The sequence below is a fragment of the Parus major genome, chromosome 1 (genome assembly GCF_001522545.3).
Source record: "Parus major isolate Abel chromosome 1, Parus_major1.1, whole genome shotgun sequence".
Lineage (NCBI taxonomy): Eukaryota > Metazoa > Chordata > Aves > Passeriformes > Paridae > Parus > Parus major.
Window position 1 is genome coordinate 2,680,378 of NC_031768.1, and position 12,866 is coordinate 2,693,243.

General features: G+C 42.1%; 1 protein-coding gene across 2 annotated transcripts in view; it reads right to left on the minus strand.

Moving 5' to 3' along the window:
• KCNJ6 (potassium inwardly rectifying channel subfamily J member 6) overlaps positions 1-12,866 on the minus strand; it is a 157,830-nt gene that overhangs the window by 91,279 nt on the left and 53,685 nt on the right. The window contains exon 2 of one of the 2 annotated variants that reach the window (XM_015628554.1): positions 8,418-8,466. The exons of the other annotated variant lie outside the window; for it this stretch is intronic. Within the exon in view, the coding sequence (XP_015484040.1) occupies positions 8,418-8,442 (25 nt within the window). The 5' untranslated portion in view covers positions 8,443-8,466. The remainder of the gene's footprint in view (positions 1-8,417; positions 8,467-12,866) is intronic. 2 annotated transcript variants of the gene reach the window in all.

The window sequence follows — 12,866 nt, forward strand, 5'->3', positions numbered from 1 at the left end:
CCGACCCCCCCGGCTGTCCCCTCCTTCCAGGGACTTGTGCAGAGCCACAAGGGCCCCCTGAGCCTCCTTTGCTCCAGGCTGAGCCCCTTTCCCAGCTCCCTCAGCCCCTCCTGGGGCTCCAGCCCCTTCCCAGCTCCGTTCCCTGCCCTGGACACGCTCCAGCCCCTCCAGGGCTCTCCTGCACTGAGGATTTGAGGTGCCCCAACACCTCAGTGGTGTCAGGGGGGCAAGGAGAAGTGCACCCATCCAGGGTACTTTACCACCTATAAGGTGCTGGAATCACCTTTCTGCCCTGAAGGAACACAGGGTTTTGTTTTGGATAAACCTTTCTGTTTTGCACTGTTTTTCTTACAGGTATGTGGATTAATAAATGTACTTATGGAATGTGAGAAATGATTTGGGGGAAGTTCAGCAAAGAACAACCAGGACTGGAGGCCCTGCATGCTGATGTGGATTATAAAATCTAACAGGGTGATTAGAGAGAGGTTCTGCAAGCTGGCAAATGTTTGAAGAAGGGAGATAGGGGAATTATTTAGGAAGAAAGAGCAATCTCTCATTACATGGCAGAATTTCAGCGCAGTGCTAACAGAATCAGCAGGTGAACACAGCTGTGTCCTCCTTTTCCTGCAGAGAGAGAAGCCTGTGAGACTTTCCTGGGCAGGAAGAGCAAAAGGAGTAATGCTGAAGTTGGGGATTGACTGATTTTGAGGAGCAGAACAGCCCCATCAGTGCCATCCCTGGCTCTGAAAGCAGTGCTGACTCCCTCAGAGAGGACAGATTTGCAGGTCTCTGCCTTCTTGTTGGTTTATATTTTAACAGCTCTCTCACTGTTGGCAACGACTCTCACTGGAGTCTTTCTGCTTTTCTCCTCCATGTAGTTCAAGATATTTTATGGTGAAAGGAAAAGTGGTAAATAAAGTTAGAAGAGGCTGAGCTGTGAGTATGGGCAGTCACTCAGGAATAACACACTTGGAATTAATGTGTGCTGTGCACACACTTCCAGGCATTATTTGCCTTTAATATAGGTAATATTGTCCCTGTTATCCCCTGTCAAATGTTTGAAGAGCAATGAAGGCAGGTAACAAATACAGGGAGAACATAGTCCAGCTTTAGGGATTAATTTAATACCCAATTAAAAGGCAATTAAAAGACATCTGCCCAAAACACCCTGATAAAACCTTTCTCTCATTGTTTTTATTACAAAGAGCAACTGGGCCCTTTTTCCAATGAAGTTGGATATTTCCCTTTCACATCAAGTAGTTTATCTTGCCATGCTGTATGATATTTTCCAGTCATTGATTCTGGACACCTTTGCAAACAATTGTCAAAGTCTAAGGTTTTAAAAATTCAATACTTTATGGTACTACCTGTTTAACAGCTGTACTTGTACATCTCAAATGCTTATTTTTTTCCTGGGTTGTTTTTCCCTTACATGTTGACCAGAATTCTTTGCTCTCCCCCACATTCTATTTCCTAGAACTAAAATCCATTATGGTCCCTTCTCTGCTTGATAAGGCTGATCCAGGACAGACAGGTTTCTACAGCTTTCAGAAACACTGATCCTTTTTTTTTTCACCCTTGAATTTGACTCATCTGCTCCCTGTGGAAACAACTGATTAGACATTTTTAATGATTATTTTTATTCTGAGTATGAAATTCCTGCTCTTTACAGGTGGAAGCTGCTCTTCCAGCATTGTATGATGTTCACTTCTCCAGCTGAAGAAGTTGGTTGGCACCTCTGGAAGATTTAGGTGGATGTTAAAAAAATGTAGAAAAAGCTCTGCATTAGAAGAGCATTAAAATAATGAAACCAAGCCCCAAACAGAAAAATGGAATGGTTTGGGCTGAGAGAGGCTTTAGAGAACATCCAGTGCCACCCTCTGCCATGGGCAGGGAACCTTCCACTATCCCAGGTTGCTCCAAGCTTGATTTGAAGACTTCCAGAGATAATTAAGGGGCCAATTCTCCCTGGCCCACAATTGAATGTACACTTATTATTTGGGTGTGATGAGAAAATGATGTCTCAGTAAAGGTTTAAACCACTGAACTGACATTTTTGATCAAGGTCCTCAAAATCTTCTCCTTAAAATCTGCACTGACTTTGGCTTTTGAAATTACATTTCTGCACATGCTTAACTTAATTATAATTTTCAACCCCCCTGGGCATATATTTGCCCTCTAAAGACCACCTAATTCCTAAACATATCTCATACCAAAACTCATCTGGCATCACAAATTTCACCCTCAGAAGATGTTGTTGCAATAGGACCATGGATTTGGATCTGTGCAGAGCAGTGTCCTGGGAAGCTGGGGAAGTGTTTTATCTAAAAGCTTTGTACCTAAACAACTTAGATGCAGCATGGAATCAAATCCCACTTTTCCCAGGGAAGGATGGGACTGGAAAACACAGCTTGGCTCTGCTGTGGGCCATAGGAATGCAAAGAACATTGAGAATTTTGAAATAGCCTCTATTTTAGAAGTGGATGATTTAGCAATGGGTAACCTGGAACTAATAAAAATAAAGGAATATATATATATATATATATATAAAGGTGGAAATAACAGGAAATACTCTGTTTCAAAAAGTCCAGTAGCCTTTATGCAATTGCTGTTCCCAAATAGGAAAGCAGAAATTTTTACTTCATTCATTATTCAGCTCTTGGTTATCTCATGCCTGAGATTTGGAATTTAATTTTCACAAAGATTTTTAGCTTAGCCAAGGAATATTAGCAGTGCTATCAAAATTTAATATGTTTTTGAAAAATCCAAGCTTCTAGAATCAAATGACTTTGTGAGAGTCTTGGTTTTCATTTGGGAAGAACAAAACCAATTTTTGTCCTTCACACTTGCAGAGAAAAGGTAAAGATAAGACCCTTAAAAGCTCAGAGAATGCCAAGAAAATGCTCTTCACAATGTTATATACCCAGGACTGGAGAAGCTGTCGATCATCTTCCTGCCTAAGACAAGTTTCCTTTGTTAATTATTGCATAAATAAGTTCACAGCTCTTCTAGGCCCCTGTCAGTACATCATTGAGACAATAAAATTCTTGCTTTCCTGCATAATGGATTTCTACTTTAGAATTTCATTCCTCTCTCAAAGCCTGATCTTTCCCACAAAGAATAAACTGTTTTTTCATTTAATAATAGCAATGTTCTTTTTGTTCTTTTGATTGCATGCATCAGCTAATTTCTGCTGAAATAATCAAAACAACAACAATAATAAGTTCATACATATTTTGGTTACTTGTAATTCAAATTTGACCAAAGATTTAGGGAGTTAAGTTGGAAATAAATGTTATCAACCTACATAAACAGTATTGAATCAACAATAATTAGATGTATCACTTACATCTGTAACTTAGTATTTGGTACAAAACTGCTTCTCCAGTAATAACTAACAACAGAACATGAGATAAGGAAAATGCATATTGGGGGAAAACCAGCCTTCTTATTCTGCTCTTGGCTCACCTCATAAAAAAGGATAACCAGATGATAGCTGGATATTTTCAAAAGAAATTCCTCCCCCAAGCACGGGCAAATGTCTTTCTTGAATGAGTTTTCCAAGTGCTTTGGAGTTTTTGCTTTTGAATTTTGCATTTTAAGAATCTGCACTTTGTAACAAATGGGTGGCACTTGATACCAGTGTAAAATGTTGAACTGGAAGTTTGTAGTTAGAAATGTTTCCTGAGAGTGAATAATCAGTGTTCTGGATTAAGGAGATGAAAGTCAGGCTTTAGGATCAGCTCTTCAAGGCCTGATTCTGCCCCTCCTCCAGTGGGGTTGTGTTCACACAGGGCAGCATTGCTGCAACACTGACTCCTGGTGTGATCATAAAGTTAAAATCACAGAATTGTAGAATGGCCTTAAAGATCATCACATTCCAACTTCATTTCAACCACATTCCCTACCATGGCAGGGCCACCTCCCACTGTGCCAGGAGCTCCCAATGTCCAGCCTGGCCTTGGATGCTTCCAGGGATCCTGCAGCCCTTGGCAATTGTCTCTCTCCAGCTTTCCTGGGGCTCCTTCAGGCCCTGCAAGGCCACCCTGAGCTCAGCCCAAAGCTTCTCCTGGCCAGGCTGAACAATGGCAGCTGGGCCAGCCTTTCCTGCCAGCAGAGCTGCTCCATCCCTCTGCTCATCCTGGAGCCTCCTCTGGGCTCTCTCCAGCAGCTCCAGCTGCTCCCTGGGCTGGGAATTCCAGAGCTGGACCCAGCTCTGCAGGTGGGGTCTCACCTGAGCACAGGGAAAGAATCTTCCCCAAATTCCTGCCAATCATTCTGTAGGTGCAGCCCAGGAAACTGAACAAAAGGCAAAGACAAAAGGTGTAGTATAGGAGGGAAATAGCAAGAGAGAAGGTTGGATATGCATTTACTGTAATGTACCATATGTTTTTCTTACATGTCATAAAACACTAATTCACAATAATTGGAATTGCTCAAAAAAAATCCAGACTACCCTGGCACGTGTAAATCTGGAAATGATGTGACTTTCAAGTAACTCAAAGCAGAAATATTTTTTCTCTTCATAAACATTCCCTAGTCTGAGAGAGCAATAGGGACACTTCAGGCTCAGACACCACAGACAAGAAAAAAGAAACCTTTAGGGAAAAGCAATTCATGATAAACCAACTCTCTCCTGGGGTTTGTCTGCTCCTTCAGGTTGGCTTATATTCTTTCTAGCCCCCCTGAGTAAAATTTGTGGCATCCATAATTCAGAAGGTTTTATCTGGAGTCATCTGAGGTCTCAGTATTCATTATTTCACTGTCTTTGGAAATGCATCCACGGACATTTGGAGCTCACATTTTTATACCAAATGAAGGAACATCCTGATTTTAATCCAGCTCTCCTGCCTCTGGCTGTCCTCAGGCAGGTGTGTCTGCAGAGTGACCGGGCAGCAGAGCAAACAGAGCTGGTCACTGCTGTGTCCCTGCTGCTGCAGCAGATTTTAATTGGATGTCAGTGTCAGACATCCAGCCCTGCCCATTTGCCACCCCAGCCTGGAGCAGCTTCCCTCTGCTCATGTCACACATCCCATGGCACACGAGATCCACGCTTCTGCAAAGCTGAGAACTTTGACATCCTCAAAATGTCTGTTCTTAAATACACCTACATATTTGGCCACTCACTAAATACCTTGTAGTGCTCATTCCACGAAGCATTCCTGAGGACTGGATAGTTCTGTAGAGGATGTTTCTCTAAATAAATTTTTCATACTGGCCAAATAGGTCAGGATGAACATTTGATTCCTTCCTCTGCTGTTGAATATTTGCTCTCATACCTTCCCTGCTGGGTTTGAGCCACTTGCAGTGATGGCATTTGGGTTAAAAATGATCACCAGGGCATGGGGAGCTTGAGAACAGCAGGGAGAGGAGAAAATAAAAGTTGCAAGGAAAATAATTTCATTCTTGGATTCATGGATATGCTTAGCTTTTAAGTATTCTGAGATTATATGAGGAAAATTGACTAATTCAGGCTATAAAGAAATTTTTTAAATGCATATGGATTTTAAGGCATTAAAAAGGAATTCTTGGACAGTTCCCTGGGGCTCAGTGTAATTGTGGTGGCTTTCTATTAATTCTGTGCAAGAGTTGTAAAATAATAACTTGAGGCAAAGGGTGGTGTTATTTGGTATTCATTTCTGCTTCTGTATCAGCTCTTAGGGACTATCCTGAAAAATTTAGCAGAACATTTCTTGCTAGTTTGTACTTTAACTCTTATATTAAAATTATTTTCCCCTTCATGGTTTTTTTTTTTTTGCTTTCAAGGAAAACAGATCTCAAGTACAAGGCTCTGTCATGATACCTCATCTTTTTAAAAGTTCTATGGAAAAAGGACAGAAAATAATAATAATAATGCAATTTTTTTCCCTTACCAATGTTCCCTACAACGTGACAGAGCCTCTGAGAATGGAAATGCAAAATGTGACAAAAATATAGACTGCTATTTCTGCTGGCAAAAAAAATATAACAGCCTTGGAACAACCTCTGTATCAGTGTTCCCTCAGTCTCCCTCTTGGTGTGATGTGAATCTCAGGTGCTGGGGCTTGGATTAGGGCAGAAACATCCAGAAAACCTTTATGGAGGAGAGGGGCAGAGAGCAGTGCTTGGCAGCTTCAGCAGGGTGTTCTGATGGAGAGAAAATACAGGGTAGTGGAGGGAAGGGGATTGATTTTTCCTGGGGCTGTGCAAAGATGTGAGCAGAGGGGAGAGAGGAGAGCAGCTCTTAGGTGAAACAGGAAGGCAAGTAATAATTCTGTTATATTGGTACCATGATCAAGTCATTTCTCCAGGTCCTTGAAACCCTCTCAGGCCTTGAATACCCTTCTTCATTTTCTCAGTTCCAAGAAAAAAGCCCTGCAGTCCAAGCCAGAGACCCACCCTACTCCTTTTATCTCATTTTACTCTGTACTCTGTACTCTTTAAAATAAGCACTGCTGTATATTCACAAATAATTTTATTTACATCCTGCAACACTTAGATTTATTAAAAATACTTTAAAATGCCATCTGAAAATTTCATGAAGTATGGAAAAGTCCTCACACAAAGCAGCAGTAAACTCTTTAAGCATCATTCTGTCCCAAAGAAGTCAAATAAAATAATTGGCAGGACAAACATGAAGCGTAAAGGAGCTGCATTTTTGGGCCTGTGATCCCAATCAGTTACCAAGAGTTCTGGAGGCCTCTCCTCTGACTCTTCAGAGCACTCAGAGGGTCTGACTGCTTTCCCCTAACACTTTTTGGCAATATTCCTTCAGCTTGTTCCAGAAGAGTTGTGCTAAGTCCAGCAAGTACTTAATGAACAGAGGAGATATTGTTTATCTGCTTCCACCTTTGATAACAGGATCCTCCTTTGTTCCATCCATCAAGACATAATTACACAGCTATCCAACATCCAGCAGCACCAGATGGGATCTCAGGATGCTTCTAAAAATGGTACAGAGCATCCACAGAGATTAAAGGAGCAAAATTACCATTCTTACAGCAGAAGGTTCCTCTGGGGCCTGGTGTCCTTGTCCTTTTGGGCCTTGCTAAGCTGTGATGTTGTGATTTTCTCTGTTACCACCCCGGCTTGGCTGCACCAAGCATGGAGAAATACCCTAAATTATACTTTTATATGTATACTGCAGCAATATAAAATCAGAGAATCCCAGAATAGCTTGGGTTGGAAGGGAACTTAAAACTCATCCAGTGTCACCCCAGCCATGGCAGGGACACCTCCCACTGTCCCAGGATGCTCCAAGCCCCAAACGTGGCCTTGGGCACTGCCAGGGATCCAGGGGCAGCCCCAGCTGCTCTGGGAAATCATTTCCATCCCCTCCCCACCACCCTTGGCAGGAGAGTTGGAGCAAGAAGATCTTTAAGATCTCCCAGGATTGCTGCACCTTTTTGTGGGATCGGCTGTTTCTGATACTGAAATAATTTTTCAGTAGCTTGTAGTGGTGGCTCTGCCCAGCAATGACAGAGGTAAGGAGACACAGGGAATGATTTCGAAAGGTGACAAAGGGATTTGGGAGAGTAAAAAGTCAGGGAAGTGCTGCCCTAGGAACAGGACAGCTTCTCCTTCTGTACACAATCCTTCTGGCCTTCTGTATACAAGCAGGAAAAAGTAATTGGAAAGAAATTTCTGACATAAACAAGTTGTTCATATCTGTGTTTCTGTCTTTCTGTAGTCTCTGGTTAAGCACAGTGACATATTTCTCCCTTTTGAGTCAGTTCATTTAAGCATTCACAGGCTTTGAAGCTGATAAATTTTGGGTAAGAGGCAGTGGTCTATCAGAATTTCACCCTAAATTGTGTCCAGATTTTGTCCACAAATAAATTGTCCAGCCTGAGGTTCCCAGCTACAAAAGCTTACAGCCACTACTCCACTACCTAGATCCCAAAATATGGCAAAAATACAAACTGTTTCTTGTTGGGCACACATTGAAGACAACACAAACCTCTCACAAACCAAGTGAAAGCTTTTCAGATACATCTCTGGGCATAATTCCTGTTGGATGAATGTGACACAGGCAACAATCCTGAATAATTGCACTGGATTTAGACTGACCTTCTGTAAGCTTGTAAAGGAACACATGAATCAAGTAAATTAGGCACTTATTAAATCCACAATTAGTTACATTCTATTTAAAAAAAAACCCCTCAGGCTCACAAAGTCCAACATGGTTCTTTTCTGGATTTAAGCCCAAATAGATGCGATTTAAGCAGTGCATGAAGAAAATAGCAGTCCTTGTTCTGGGGATTCCTATTTTCTTTTTGGTTTTTTCAGGAGTGGAATGATTTATGATGAATTTGGGAGTGAAGACAGGGCTGAATGAGATCCCTGGATACAAGCACTGCGTTCTGGGTTTGTGGCTTTATGAGAGGGAGGGCGACAGATGGAAAAAGAAAGTGGTTGAACTTCCTATTTGTACTCACTCATCGACTCTGTCAATTTGGCCATCTCTGTTTCTCTTTGGGGCTTCTCCTGGGGGAACAGACAAAATGAAAAACAAATATATATATGTAATATAGAAATAGAAATACACCTGAGTGCAAGTGGCAATGTGAGGGGAGGACATTAATCCATCATATATTTCTATATTATTTAGGGATTTAACTTCACTCCTAAATAGCCTGAACCTTTGTAGACTTTTTTTTTTTCTTCCTTCTAATTTCTTCATTTTTCCTACCATGAAGTGTGAAGCTTGTATTTATCTGTGTGTATCTAGCTGGGGAAATTGAAATTATTCAATCAAAGTGATAACGGAGGAGGAAACCCTCCTCTATTTTTCACTCTCTGCTAAAATACTCAAGTGTGTTAGGCCTTCCTGACAAAAGAGCAACCCACAAACCACTTACACTGCAGGAAAAAAGCACTTACTTGGAAATAAATGGATTTTATATGGGAGCTGGAGTGTGTGGTGTGGCACTGGGCCGATGCTGAGATGAACTGAGATATTTGAGGGACTCCCAATGAAACCTGCTGGTCTTTGTCTCTTGTTCTTTGTATTATTATTTTTTTTTTTTTCAGACACTTGTAGCTGGTGTAGCCAAGACAGAGGCTTGGTCAATCAAGAGCCCTTGAATTTGGTGAAAATCCAATATCCCATAGCTCACCCAAAGCAGTGGGGACTGAGCCCAATCTCCTGAATTTAGAGCCAAAATCTGGGCTGAATGAGAACTGCAAAGCCCTTGAAACTCCAATTAAGTGGTTTTGAGAGTATGTGGTGGGGCTGTTGTGCCCTCTCTGATCCCTCTGGTGACTGAGCCCCACCTCGCCACCCTTCCACCTGTGTTAAGGCTCTCCTGAGCCATGGGTGAGCAGATCTCAGCTCTTTTTTCCTCAAAAAACCTCAGTAAGGGAGAGAATTTCCACAAAAATATGACTTCAATGGGCAGTATTCTCAAACAGAGGCTCCTTATCTCAGCCTTGGGACAAGGTGAAGGTTTTTGGGCAAAGTGACCTTCAGCAGCTGCTGGAATGGCTGGGGACAGGAGTCAGCATGGTGACATCTGTCTTTGACTGTGCTAAAAACAGCTCTGGAGAAAAGGACAGGCTGAGAATTGTCCCTGCCAGGTGTTATTTGGCAGGAAAATGTGGTTTTCCAAGGCCCTTTGGGTGTGACATGAGCAGACCCGGGCTGTTCAAGGGATAACCCCCTGCTCTGTCTCAGACAGGATCATTTCCTAACTCCAGAGGAGCTGAACTCTGTCCACCTCTACCTTAGAAGCCCAGAGTCCCTGAGGTTGGAAAAGCTCTCCAAGGTCATCAAGTCCAATCTGTAACCTGTCCCCACCTTGTCCCCAGCCCAGAGCCCTGAGTGCCACGTCCAGGTGACACCTCCAGGGATGGGCACTGCAAAGCTCCCTGGGCAGCCCCTGCCAAGGCCTGAGCTCCCTTTCCATGGGCAAATTCCTGCTGCTGCCCACCCTGAGCCTCCCCTGGCCCAGCCTGAGGCCTGAGCTCTCCTCCTGTCCCTGTTCCCTGGCAGCAGAGCCCGACCCCCCCGGCTGTCCCCTCCTGCCAGGGACTTGTGCAGAGCCACAAGGGCCCCCTGAGCCTCCTTTGCTCCAGGCTGAGCCCCTTTCCCAGCTCCCTCAGCCCCTCCTGGGGCTCCAGACCCTTCCCAGCTCCCTCAGCTTCCTCTCACAGCCTCTCCTAAGTACCTTATCCCAGTCCCAGGCTTATATATGGTACAAAAACCTAAAGAAATATATTCTATACCAAAACAACCCACTACTTGCACTTCAAAAAGTTGGACTTCTACTGTAAAAAAAAAAAAAAAGCTCAAATGTCACAGTAATAGGAACTATTGGCATTCATGAAACAAGCAGCTAATGCTTTAGAACTGTATTCATTCACTCCTGAGAGCATTTTATATGAAAAGAAAGGTTTAAGGTTATGTCCTGGATCTGAGTGAGGACAATGCCCTAAGCCATGCTAATAATGTAGCATCCAGCATCAGATTCATGCTCTGCTATGAAAGGGAAAAAAGGAAGGAAGGAAGAAAGAAGCAGCACAAGAGTGAAATTTTTTTTACAAAAAATATAAGGTCCTCTATGAAAGTTTTTTTTGCATGGCATTAATCATCAAAGGAAAGCACAGCACTCTGAAAACCATCAGGAATTTGTGTCAGTGGAGATTTATAATGTGACCTTAAAACACCTTCTTTTGCTACAGAACTCAGACTTTATCAGGAGTGAACAGTTGGGAGAGATCAATTCGAGCCCTGGAGATGGAGGGCTGGATTTATTAGACTAATAACCAATTGATATTAAATATTATTACTTTGTTCTTGCTTATTATTAAATACATTTTACTAGTGATGAAGTCTCATGACAAAGGAGAGTTGAATCACATTTCATTTTAAAGTAAAAGTATTAAATATAATATCTAAGGACAAAATTTAGAAATTTTTGAATTTATTTTACTTTTCTTAAAAGAAATGCCCAGGACTGCTGAAGTTCTGGTCTTCCTTCTTTAGTATATAACAGTATGTTTGTATGCATATAATATATGAATATTATTTTTTTTAAAAAAATTACATCTAATTTCCAGATATTTTTATTGAAAAAAATAACCTTTGGTTCTGTTACCAATGAACTTAAGACTCTATGAAATTATTATATAAAATGTTGTCCTTTTCCCTTCCTCTAATGATCATGAGGATGTGCACAGACAAACCCATGAGGGTCTGGAAATTAGGAAAATTTTTCCACTCATCTGTTTCTTCAAAATGGAATATTTTAAGGGAGCTAGAACACCTCTAAGAAATTTTCTTTTTGATGGCAGATAAAGAAGGAATTCCATCCTCTCTGACAGAATGAGTTCTAGCAGATTAACTTGGGGGAGAATCAAACATTAAAACATACTTTTGTTCCTGATTTTAGCAGATGTGAGTTTGAACATGACAGCAGAGTGAGATTTGCTGCCTTCAAAAAAAAAATATCAAAATCCAAACCACAAAACAACACAACAGAAAAAGCAAACAACAAAATGAAACAAGATAAAAAAAGGCAAACAACACCATGTTTCATTTCAGGACAGGAGTTGCCTTTAAGGGCTGCCTATGGTTGTATTTCCTCTGGAGATTATCTGGGTAAACAAGAATTGCCACCTCAGAAAACACATCAAGAAAAGCAGGACTCAATTTTTATCTCTCCTAACACAGTGATGCTCATATTTCAGGTTTTTTCGTAGCTCTGTAGTCAGCATGGAGTGATTTCTGCAGGGAATTTTGAATCCATGGGCTGCCAGTGCCTGCTCTGAGGTGAAGAACCCAAATCTTCCACAAACTCAGAGGAGCAGCAGAGCCAGACTCTGCTCTTGTTGTGTGTGGATGTCTTACATGGTTACTGACTTCCTGTGTGCCTAAAAAGCAGCAAATTCTGCTTTTCATACTTGAAATGACGTGCACTTTCCAAAGTGCCAGCAATAGGAGATCTTATGGTGCAAGGAGGGATGTGTGAAATTTAAATTAAGTAAAGCATGATAATTTCAACTAGCAAAAAAGGCCATTTCAAATGCTGCTTTGTGCTTTTTGCATTGTTTGTGAGTTCTTTCATTCAACTGAGGGTGTAAGAAAGAAGTTGCAAACTGTCATTTTCTAATGGAGTTGTTTTTTTATTTAAAGCTATTTCCTTTCTATCAACTTCCTTCAGACAAAAGAGTGGTAGCCCAGTCCTACAATATCTGAAGTTGTGATGTCCTGCCTTGCACTGAATTTAATCTCAAATTATTATTGTGCTGTTGCAACATTTAAGGGTTTAAAGGGGCAACACAGAAAGTGTGGCCTTCACGTCACTCTTTCCCTTCTCAGCCAAAGAAAATCAGACACTTTTGCCTAAAACTCTCCTTGTTTCACATCCTGTGCTGCAGAGTCTGCCATGGTTCTGTCAGAGGGGTACAAGAAGACATCAGGAGTGCCAACCAGGCAGCACAAAAATAACATTTTCAATGTCAAACAGGAGAAGACTGAATCAAATTTCATATGGGAATCAAAACATTGCGTTCCTAGGTCACTTGTCTCATAATGGAATATTCTTGGACAAGGCAGTGGATGAACTCCTTGTGACTTTTCTAATGGAAGGACAAGGGCACATCCTGAAACTCCCTCTCCAGTGTCTGTTGGCTTCAGCTGACACTAATTAATGAGATCATTATATCTATTTTCACAGGGTCACAGGATGGGTCAGGCTGGGACCACAGTGTGTCACTGGTGCCAGCTCCCTGCTCCAGCAGGGCCATCCCAGAGCAGCGGGCACAGGGCTGTGTCCAGAGGGCTCTGCAATATCCCCAGGAGGAGACTCCAGCCCCTCTCTGCTCTCTGCTCAGGGCTGGGCACTGCCCAGGGCACAAGTTGTGCCTCCTGTGCAGGGGGAATT